Consider the following 12,170-nt stretch of genomic DNA (forward strand, 5'->3'; position numbering starts at 1 on the left):
CTCCCTACTTTTGTATTCAATTCCCCTCGCGATAAACAATAACATTCTATTAGCTTTCCTAATAACGTGCTGTACCTACGTACTAACCTTTTGCGATTCATGCACAAGAACACCCTAGACACCCATCTCAGAGTTCTGCAATCTCTCACCATTTAGATAATATGCTTCTTTTTTTATTCTTCCTGTCAAAGTGGACAATTTCACACTTTCCCACATTATGCTCCATTTGCCAGGTCTTTGCCCACTCAGTTAACCTATCTATATCCCTTTGTAGCCTCCTTATGTCCTCTTCACAAGTTACTTTCCTACCTATCTTTGTGTCATCAACGTGGAGACTCACATAGTACTAACATCAGCAAGTCAATATCACAAGGCTGTCAAGAAAAATTACCAAGATCATTTATAAATGCATTGCACAATATGGAAGAGAAACAAAAGCAAACATGAAGCACTGTGTCATCAGTTCAGCCGAGAAATGAACAGACTAATGCAAACAAAAGTATGTAAAGTTACTCTCAGCTGGGATTTGTGCTGACTGAATACAATGTTTACACTAACCTGGGATGGAAGCAGCAGCCAGAAAGCCAATCACCGTGACCTTCACCTGTCATGATAATGTCACCATTGGGAATGGACCACATCTTCCAGAGGCGCTCATCACTTCCAGTCACCAGAATTTGTTTACGTGGATGAAGAGCTAGGCTATAAAAGAATGAGGGGGTGATAAACATGTTTTCAGCATAATGCCATGCGCTTTTCAAGCATATTGTTTATTATATGAACATATCAAAATATCTTCTTGAATATCATGAGGAATACAGCTGACAGAAGCATTGTCGTCTAATTCTATAAAGAACCTAGTTTAATGTGCACTTTGACAATTAAGTTAATCCACAGATTATAAAAATGTGACAATTAAAGCAATTTACCTAGTCCAATATTCAATTTTGATAACACACTATAGGAATTAATTTACTTTTACAATAACGATACACTCATTATGCACTGAATGGAAGTTCTTCTTTATTTAGCAGGAACACACAGTACACATTGTGCAGCTTGCACGCTAATAACGAATGCTAAATTGAATAGAATGTGTTTGTAATATCACTGCAGATTAACTCATTAATTTCCCTTCCTCGCCACTCTTTCAATGACACATAAACACAATAAAGAATTTTCAATTCAGGTGCGGAGGGGACAAATTTGGGCACTGGAGGGAACAAAGAGATCTTAAAGCACCCATTTTACAGAAAAGATTGTGTATATTTTTGCAGATGGCATAAAGAAATGACAAAAGCCCTCCGTGAGTCAGAAAGATCCCATTACCAGGATCCCATCCAGGCTTCAGCAGCTGGCATTGGATGCAATCACACAGAAGGTAAGCATAGTGTTTACAACCACCACATTTAGAAGGATGTGTGGACAAAGGTGATCAATTTGAACGAAAATGCTAAGGTAACCAATAAGGAAATTAGGGTTAGATTTTTAACTTTATGCCCAAGCACAAAATCGGTGTTGCTGCCTCATTATAAAAACTGACCTACTGACCGGCTGAAAGATTTGCATTTATATATCATAATTGAAGATCTCAGGACGTCCCAAAGCGCTTTATATTTAATTAAGTACTTTTGAGGTGTAGTCACTGTTGTAATGTTGGAAATGCAGCAGCCAATTTGCATACAACATGGGCCCACAAACAGCAATGTGATAAGGACCAGATAATCTGTTTTACTGATGTTGGTTGAGGGATCAATATTGGCCAGCACACCAGGGGAATTCCCCTGCTATTCCTTGAATAGTACCAGGGAGTCTATTACTTCCACTTGAGAAGGCAGATGGGTCCTCTGTTTGTCTTGTCTGAAAGACAACACCTCTGATAGTGCAGCAGTCCCTCAGTGCTGCATTGAACTGTTAGCCTGGATTATGTACACAAGTGTCTGGAGTCTGGAGTAGTATTTGAACCCACAACCTTTGCGAGCGCTACCACTGAGCCAAGGCTGACAGTTCACAAATATTGGGTCAATATTGTGGTCCAAGCAGAGTAGCACTGGGCACTTCTGTGCCCCAAGAGGCTAGCCTCATCCAATAATGCAAGGTCATCTCATTATCATAATTTGCCAGCCCTTATACATTGCAGGTGATGAGATGTTTCTGAGAGAAGCATAGACTACACAAATTGTAGGTATTGCTCGGCACATTGGATGGAAATATCAGCAAAGTGAGTAACTGTGGTTAGCCATGTGTGGTGTCAGTCATTGCTTAGTGAAAGCACTCTTGGCTCTGAGTCAGAAGATTGTGGGTTCAAATCCCATTCCAGACACTTAAACAGAAAATCTGCACCCATACACCAGTGCAGTACAGAGTGAATGCTGTGTCTCAAATGAATCCTTTTGTGCTTCACTTCCACAAGTTATAGGTTAAACTTGCATATAAAAATACTCTTCTGGGAAACTATTTGGGGAGGTGGTGGTGTCGTGGTCATGACACTGGACTAATAATCCAGAAGCCCAAGCTAATGCTCTGGGGGCATGGGTTCAAATCCCAACACAACAGACGGTAAAATCTAAATTAAATTAATAAATCTGGAATTAAAAACTAGTCTAATGGTGACCATGAAATCATTGTCTATTGCTGTAAAACAAAAAAACCCCATCTGGTTCACTAATGCCCTTTAGGGAAGGAAATCCACCATCCTTACCTGTCTGGCCTACATGTGACTCCAGGCCCACAGCAATGTAGTTGACTCTTAAATGCCTTCTGAAATGGCCTGAGCAAGCCACTCAGTTCTATCAAACCAATACAAAGCCCAAGAAAAGGAATGATACCAGACAGCCCACCTGGCATCGACCTAGGCACTGGACATGGCAACAGCAAACCCAGCCCTGTCGACCCTGCAAAGTCCTCCTTACTGGGGCTGGCACAAAAATTAGGAGAGCTGTCCCACAGACTAGTCAAGCAACAGCCTGACATAGTCATACTCATGGAATCATACCTTACAGACAACGTCCCAGACACTGCAATCACTGGCCCTGGGTATGTCCTGTCCCACTGTCAGGACAGACCCACCAGATGTGGCGGGACAGTGGTCTACAGTAGGGAGGGAGTTGCCCTGGGAGTCCTCAACATCGACTCCGGACTCCATGAAGTCTCATGGCATCAGGTCAAACATGGGCAAGGTAACCTCCTACTGATTACCACCTACCGCCCTCCCTCAGCTGATGAGTCAGTACTCCTCCATGTTGAACAGCACTTGGAAGAAGCAATGAGGGTGGCAAGGGCACAAAATGTACTCTGGGTGGGAGTCTTCAATGTCCATCACCAAGACTGACTCGATAGTACCACTGCTGACCGAGCTGGCTGAGTCCTGAAGGACATAGCTGCTAGACTGGGACTGCGGCAGGTGGTGAGGGAACCAACAAGAGGGAAAAACATACTTGACCTTGTCCTCCCCAATCTGCCTGCCGCAGATGCATCTGTCCATGGCAGTATTGGGAGGAGTGACCACCGCACAGTCCTTGTGGAGACTAAGTCCTACCTTCACATTGAGGATACCATCTATCGTGTTGTGCGGCACTACCACCGTACTAAATGGGATAGATTTTGAACAGATCCAGCAATGCAAAACTGGGCATCCATGAGGTGCTGTGGGCCATCAGCAGCAGCAGAATTGTACTCAACCACAGTCTGTAACCTCAGGGACCGGCATATCCCCCACTCTACCATGACCATCAAGCCTGGAGACCAACCCTGGTTCAATGAAGAGTGCAGGAGGGCATGTCAGGAGCAGCACCAGGCATACCTCAAAATGAGGTGTCAACCTGGTGAAGCTACAACACAGGACAACTTGCATGCCAAACTGCATAAGCAGCATGCGATAGACAGAGCTAAACGATCCCATAACCAACGGATCAGATCTAAGCTCTGCAGTCCTGCCACATCCAGCCGTGAATGGTGGTGGACAATTAAACAACTAACTGGAGGAGGTGGCTCCACAAATATTCCCATCCTCGATGATGGGGGAGCCCAGCACATCAATGCAAAAGATAAGGCAGAAGCATTTGCAACAATCTTCAGCCAGAAGTGCCAAGTTGATGATCCATCTCGACCGCCTCCTGAAGTCCCCAGCATTACAGATGCCAGACTTCAGCCAATTTGATTCACTCCGCGTGATATCAAGAAATGACAGAAGGCACTGGATACTGCAAAGGGTATGGGCCCTGACAATATTCCTGCAATAATACTGAAGACCTGTGCTCCAGAACTTGCCACGACCCGAGCCATGCTATTCCAGTACAACTACAACACTGGCATCTACCGAGCAATGTGGAAAATTGCCCAGGTACGTCCTGTCACAAAAAGCAGGACAAGTTCAACCAGGCCAATTACCGCCCCATCAGTCGACTCTCGATCATCAGTAAAGTGATGGAAGGTGTCGTCGACAGTGTCATCAAGCGGCTCTTGCTTAGCAATAACCTGCTCAGTGATGCTCAGTTTGGGTTCCACCTGGACCACAAGCTGCTGACCTCATTACAACATGGACAAAAGAGCTGAACTCCAGAGGTGAGGTGAGAGTGACTGCCCTTGACATCAAAGCAGCATTTGACCGAGTATGGCATCAAGGAGCCCTAGTAAAACTGGAGTCAATGGGAATCAGGGGGAAAAGCTCTGCTGGTTGGAGTCATACCCAGCACAAAGGGAGATGGTTGTGGTTGTTGGAGGTCAATCATCTGAGCTCCAGGACATCACTACAGGAGTTCCTTTGGGCAGTGTGTTAGACCCAACCATCTTCTGCTGCTTCCCTCCAACATAAGGTCAGAAGTGGGGATGTTCGCTGATGATTGCACAATGTTCAGCACCATTTGCAACTCCTCAGATGCTGAAGCAGTCCGTGTAGAAATGCAGCAAGACCTGGACAACATCCAGATTTGGGCTGATAAGTGGCAAGTAATATTCGCACTACACAAGTGCCAGGCAATGGCCATCTCCAACAAGAGAGAATCGAACAATCTCTCCTTGACATTCAATGGCATTACGATTGCTGAATCCCCCACTATCAACATCCTAGGGGTTACCATTGACCAGAAACTGAACTGGAATAGCCATATAAATACCATGGTTACAAGAGCAGGTCTGAGGCTAGGAATCCTGCGGTGTGTAACTCACCTCCTGACTGTCCACCAACTACAAGGCACAAGTCAGGAGTGTGATGGGATACTCTCCATTTGCCTAGATGGGTGCAGTTCCAACAACACTCAAGAAGCTCAATACCATCCAGGTCAAAGCAGCCTGCTTGATTGGCACTTCATTCACAAATATTCACTCCCTCCACCACTGACGCATAGTGGCAGCAGTGTGTAACAGCTACAAGATGCATTGCAGCAACACACCAAAGCTCCTTAGACAGCGCCTTCCAAACACGCGATCTCTACCAACTAAAAGGACAAGGGCAGCAAATGCATGGGAACACCACCGCCTTCAAGTTCCCCTCAAAGTCACACACTACCGTGATTTACATAGAAACATAGAAAATGGGAACAGGAGTAGGCCATTCAGCCCTTTGAGCCTGTTCCGCCATTCATTATGATCATGGCTGAGCATCCAACTCAGTAGCCTGTTCCCGCTTTCGCCCCATACCCTTTGATCCCTTTAGACCCAAGAGCTATATCTAACTCCTTCTTGAAAACATACAATGTTTTGGCCTCAACTGCTTTCTGTGGTAGCGAATTCCACAGGCTCACCACTCTCTGGGCGAAGAAATTTCTCCTCATCTCAGTCCTGAAAGGTTTACCCCATATCCTTAGACTATGAACCCTGGTTCTGGACTCTCCCACCATCGGGAACATCCTTCCTGCATCTACCCTGTCAAGTCCTGTTAGAATTTTATAGGTTTCTATGAGATCCCCCCTCACGCTTCTAAACTCCAGCAAATATAATCCTAACCGACTCAATCTCTCCTCATACGTCAGTCCCACCATCCCAGGAATCAGTCTGGCAAACCTTCGCTGCACTCCCTCGATAGCAAGAACATCCTTCCTCAGATAAGGAGACCAAAGCTGCACACAATATTCCAGGTGTGGCCTTACCAAGGCCCTATATAATTGCAGCAAGACGTCCCTGCCCCTGTACTCGAATCCTCTCGCTATGAAGGTCAACATACCAGTTTATAGCTGTTCAGATAATAATCTGCCTACCTGTTTTTGCTACCAAAGTGGATAACCTCACATTTATTCACATTATACTGCATCTGCCATGCATTAGCCCACTCACTCAACTTGTCCAAATCAGCCTGAAGCCTCTCTGCATCCTCCTCACAACTCACCCTCCTACCCAGTTTTGTGTCATCTTCAAATTTGGAGATATTACATTTAGTTCCCTCATCTAAATCATTAATGTATATTGTGAATAGCTGGGGTCCTAGCACCGATTCCTGCGGTACCCCACTAGTCACTGCCTGCCATTCAGAAAAAGACCCATTTATCCCGACTCTTTGTTTCCTGTCCACCAACCAATTTTCTTTCCATCGCAATACACTGCCCCCATTCCCATTCGCTTTAATTTTACATGCTATTCTCTTAGGTGGGACTTTGTCGAAAGCCTTCTGAAAGTCCAAATAAACCATATCCACTGACTCCCCGTCATCAACTCTGCTAGTTACATCCTCGAAGAATTCAAGTAGATTTGTCAAGCATGATTTCCCTGTCGTAAATCGATGCTGACTCTGCCCGATTCTATCACTGTTCTCTAAGTGCTCTGCTATAAAATCTTTGATAATGGACTCCAGAATTTTCCCCACTACCGACGTCAGGCTGACTGGTCTATAATTCCCTGCTTTCTCTCGACCTCCCTTTTTAAATAGTGGGGTTACATTAGCTACCCTCCAATCTGTAGGAACTGTTCCAGAGTCTCTCGAATCTTGGAAGATGACCACCAATGCATCCACTATTTCTAGGGCCACTTCCTTAAGTACTCTGGGATGCATACCATCAGGCCCTGGGGATTTATTGGCCTTCAATCCCATCAATTTCCCCAACACCATTTCTCTACTAATACTGATTTCTTTCAGTTCCTCTCTCTCACTAAGCCCTGTGTTCCCCAACATTTCTGGTATGATATTTGTGTCCTCCTTTGAGAAGACAGAACCAAAGTATGCATTTAGTTGGTCAGCCATTTCTTTATTCCCCATAATAAATTCCCCTGTTTCTGACTGTAAGGGACATTTGTCTTCACCAATCCTTTTCTCTTCACATACCTATAGAAACCTTTACAGGCAGTTTTTATGTTCCCCGCAAGCTTGCTCTCGTACTCTATTTTCCCCTTCTTAATCAATCCCTTGGTCCTCCTTTGCTGAATTCTAAACTGCTCCCAATCCTCAGGTCTGTTGTTTTTTCTGGCAAATTTATATGCCTCTTCCTTGGATCTAATGCTATCTCTAATTTCCCTTGTAAGCCATGGCTTGGCTACCTTTCCCGTTTTACTTTTGCGCCAGACAGGGATAAACAATTGTTGCAGTTCATCCGTGCGCTCTTTAAATGTTTGCCATTGTCTATCCATCGTCATCCCTTTAAGTAACATTTCCCAATCCATCATGGCCAACTCGCACCTCATACCTTCGTAGTTTCCTTTACTAAGATTCAGGATCCTTGTCTCAGAATCAACTACGTCACTCTCCACCTTGATGAAGAATTCTATCATATTATGCCACTCATCCCCAAGGGGTCTCACACCACTTGACTGTCAATTATTCTTCTCTCATTACACAATACCCAGTCTAGGATGGCCTGTTCTCCAGTTGGTTCCTCAACGTATTGGTCCAGAAAACCATCCCGTATACACTCCAAGAATTCCTTCTCTATGGTATTGTGACTAATTTGATTTGCCCAATCTATATGCAGATTAAAATCGCCCATAATTACAGATGTTCCTTTATCGCATGCATCTCTAAGTTCCTGTTTAATGCCATTCCGAACATCACCACTACAGTTTGGGGGTCTATATACAAGCCACACTAAAGTTTTTTGCCCCTTAGTGTTTCTCAGCTCTACCACTGGAGTGCTGACTTGGGTTGCATTAGAGTGTTAAAGTGGAAGTTTGGTGACTGAGGATAATTAAGGGTTCATTTTATCTTAAGTCTAGTCTGTCTTTTATTTAGCAGATTAACTTAACAGTTGCTGTTTGGGTTGGAGAAGGTGAGTTTTAGACCAGCTTTAAACAGAGTTCACTCAGGCTCTGCTTGCAGCTGCACCTTGTTAATTAGAGAATTGGCTTAAACCAATTTTCAGGGGCGAGAGTCAGTCAGTATAAAAGTGGGCCATCTTACAGTGCTGACCTTGTTTGCATTAGAGTGTTAAAGTGGAAGTTTGGTGACTGAGGAAGTTCGGTGAGGAGGGAGCGAGGAGCTCCTTTCATTTCCTATCTGTCCTCAGAGTGAGGGGAGCTGAGAGTCTCCAAAGAGCACAGCTGACTGGTGAGTAAGTCCTGGTGGGTATTTTTCAAAGTGGATTGAATTGTAAGTCATTGTTTTAGCATGACTCAGTTGTTTTTTTAAAATTATATTCTTCTAAAGTTTTAAATTTAAAGGGTTTCGTCATGGCAGGACAGCTTGAAGCCGAGGTTTGCTCCTCTTGCTGCATGTGGGAATCCGGGAATATTTCCAGTCCCCAGAACCAGCTTGTGTGCAGGAAGTGTGTCCAGCTGCAGCTCCTGGAAGCTCGGGTTTCAGAGCTGGAACGGCGGCTGGAAACACTGTGGAGCATCCGCGAGTCTGAGCATTGTGGATAGCACGTATAGAGAGGTGGTCACACCGCAGCTGAAGGGACTTGAGGAAGGAAGGGAATGGGTGACCACCAGGCAGTTCAAGAGAAACAGGCAGGTAGTTCAGGAGTCCCCTGGGGTCCCGCTTGCAAATCGGTATTCCATTTTGGAGGCTGATGAGGCTGGTTCCTCCAGGGAGTGCGGACTGAGCCAAGCTTCTGTCACTGCAGGCAGCCTGTCTGCACAGAAAGGGGGAAAGAGAGGAAGAGCAATAGTAATAGGGGATTCTATAGTCAGGGGAACAGATAGGCGCTACTGTGGCCGTCAACGTGACTCTAGGATCGTGTGTTGCCTCCCTGGTGCCAGGGTCTGGGATGTCGCTGAATGGCTGCAGGGCATCCTGAAGGGGGAGGGTGATAAGGCAGAGGTCATGGTACATGTTGGTACCAATGACATAGGTAGAAAGAGGGATGAGGTCTTGCATCAAGAATTCAGGGAGTCAGGCAGTAGACTAAAAAGCAGGACCTCTCGGGTTGTAATCTCTGGATTACTCCCAGTGCCACGTGCTAGCGAGTATAGAAATAGGAGAATAGCACAGATGAATGTGTGGCTTAAGAGTAGGTGCAGGAGGAAGGGTTTTAGATTCCTGGACCACTGGGACCGTATCTGGGGAAGGTGGGACCTGTACAAGTGGGACGGTCTACATCTGAACCAGAGGGGACTAACATCCTTGCTGGCGGTTTTGCTCGTGCTTTTGGGAGGAGTTTAAACTAATTTGGCAGGGGGAGGGAATGCAGACTCCGAGCAGAATAGGGACACAGCTAAACACAGGAAAGCGAACAAGTCAGAGGGAATACAGCGGAAGTAAGTTTCAAGGGAGTAAGACCAGGATGGGAGGCCTCTACTTTAATGCCAGGAGTATTGCAGGTAAAACGGATGAGTTAAGGGTAATGATTCACACGTGGAATTGTGATATAGTAGCCATCAGGGAGACATGGTTGAGGGAGGGGCAGGATTGGCAGCTCAATATCCCGGGATATAGAATCTTCAGGTGAGACAGAGGAGGGGGTAAAAGAGGAGGGGGTATTGCAATATTAATTAAGGAGTCAGTTACTGCAGTAAGGAGAGATGATATCTTGGAGGGGGCATCAAATGAAGCTTTATGGGTAGAGTTTAGAATAAAAAAGGAACAGCCACATTGCTAGGTGTTTATTATAGATCCCAGATAGTCAGCGGGAAATTGAGGGGCAAATATGTGCGCAATTCGCAGAGGTGTGTAAAAATAATAGGGTAATTATATTAGGTGATTTTAGCTTTCCCAACATTAATTGGGATAGTCATCATATTAAGGGCTTAGATGGAGTGCAGTTCTTAAAATGTATACAGGAGAACTTTTTAGCTCAATATGTAAAGGATCCAACAAGGGAGGGTGCAGTGCTGGACCTAATTCTGGAGAATGAAGCCGGACAGGTGGTTGATGTGTTGGTGGGGGAGCATTTTGGTGATAGCGACCACAACATGGTCCAATTTAAGTTTGTTATGGAGAAAGAAATAGACAAGTTGCAAAAAAAGGTTTTGGATTGGGGGGAGAGCGAATTTTAGTAAAATAAGGCAGAATCTGGCCAAGGTAGACTGGAAAGAGTTACTTGTCGGGAAATCTACAGAAGAGCAGGTGGGCATTCAAAAAGGAAATGGGGAGGGTACAGGCCCAACATGTTCCCTCTCGGGTAATAGGTAGGAGCAACAAGCCCAGAGAACCATGGATGACCAGAAACATTCAGGGTACGATGAGAAGGAGAGCAAATCAATGGAAGCATTAGTGGAGTACAGAAAGTGTAGGATGAAGCTTAAGAAAGCAATTAGGAGAGCAAAGAGGGGATATGAGAAACCTCTGGCTGGTAAAAGTAGGGAAAATCCCAAGATATTCTATAAGTATATCAATGGGACGAGGATAACTAGGCAAAGAGTAGGACCCGTTAGGGACCAAGGGGGAAATTTGTGGGTGGAGCAAGAGGACATTAGTCGGGTGTTGAACGAATACTTCACATCTGTCTTCACCCAAGAGAAAGAGAATGTAGATATGGAACTTAGAGAGAGAGACTGTGAGGTTCTTGAGCAAATTGTGATAGGGAGCGACAAGATATTGGAGGTTTTGGAAGGTTTAAAAGTGGACAAATCTCCAGGTCCGGACGATTTGTGTCCCAGGATGCTGTGGGAGGCGAGGGTGGAGATAAGCCAGGGAACTACAGACCAGTGAGTCTCACGTCAGTGGTAGGGCAACTATTGGAGAAAATTATGAAGGAGAAAATCTATCATCACTTGGAGAGGCAAAATTTGATTAGGAATAGTTAGCATGGCTTCGTCAGAGGGAGATCATGCTTAACAAATTTGATTGAATTTTTTGAGCATGTGACCAGGTGTGTAGATGAGGGTAGTACAGTTGATGTAGTTTACATGGATTTCAGCAAAGCCTTTGACAAGGTCCCACATGGGAGACTTATCAAGAAAGCAAATGCACATGGGATACAAGGTAACTTGATAAGGTGGATTCAAAATTGGCTTAGCTGTAGGAGACAGAGTGATGACAGACGGCTGTTTTAGTGACTGGAAGCCAGTGTCCAGTGGCGTACCACAGGGATCTGTGCTGGGTCCCCTATTGTTAATCATCTATGTTGTTTATATAAATGACAATGTGGGGGGGTAGGATCAGTAAGTTCGCGGATGACACAAAGATTGGCCGAGTGGTTAACAGTGAGGTGGAGTGTCTTAGGTTACAGGAAGATATAGACGGGATGGTCAAATGGGCAGAAAAGTGGCAGATAGAATTTAACGCTGAAAAGTGTGAGGTGATACACTTTGGAAGGAGTAATGTGACACGGAAGTATTCAATGAATGGCCTGACACTGGGAAGCTCCGAGGAACAAAGGGACCTTGGTGTGTTTGTCCATAGATCTCTGAAGGCAGAAGGGCAGGTTAATAGGGTAGTGAAAAAGGCATATGGGACACTTGCCGTTATCAATCAAGGCATAGATTACAAAAGCAGGGAGGTCATGTTGGAGTTGTACAGAACTTTGGTAAGGCCACAGCTGGAGTACTGCGTGGAATTCTGGTCGCCACATTATAGGAAGGATGTGATTGCATTGGAGGGGGTGCAGAGGCGATTCACCAGGATGTTGCCTGGGATGGAACATTTAAGCTATGAAGAGAGGTTGGATAGGCTTGGGTTGTTTTCACTGGAGCAGAGAAGACTGGGGGATGACCTGATCGAGGTGTACAAGATTGAGGGGCATGGACAGGGTGGATAGGGAGCAGCTGTTCCTTATGAACTCACACTTCTTCAAGTGAGAATTCATTTTGTCCTTGACAACAGTCTCTAGTTAAATAGTCACTTGGACTTACAGAACTTGAGTACAGAA

General features: G+C 45.1%; 1 protein-coding gene across 2 annotated transcripts in view; it reads right to left on the reverse strand.

The window, feature by feature from the left end:
* LOC137372316 (sperm-associated antigen 16 protein) overlaps nucleotides 1-12,170 on the reverse strand; it is a 1,170,879-nt gene that overhangs the window by 544,522 nt on the left and 614,187 nt on the right. For both annotated transcript variants that reach the window (XM_068036139.1, XM_068036138.1), the window contains one exon: nucleotides 559-702. In XM_068036139.1, the coding sequence (XP_067892240.1) occupies nucleotides 559-702 (144 nt within the window). The remainder of the gene's footprint in view (nucleotides 1-558; nucleotides 703-12,170) is intronic.

The sequence above is a fragment of the Heterodontus francisci genome, chromosome 7 (assembly GCF_036365525.1).
Source record: "Heterodontus francisci isolate sHetFra1 chromosome 7, sHetFra1.hap1, whole genome shotgun sequence".
In the NCBI taxonomy this organism is placed as follows: Eukaryota; Metazoa; Chordata; class Chondrichthyes; order Heterodontiformes; family Heterodontidae; genus Heterodontus; species Heterodontus francisci.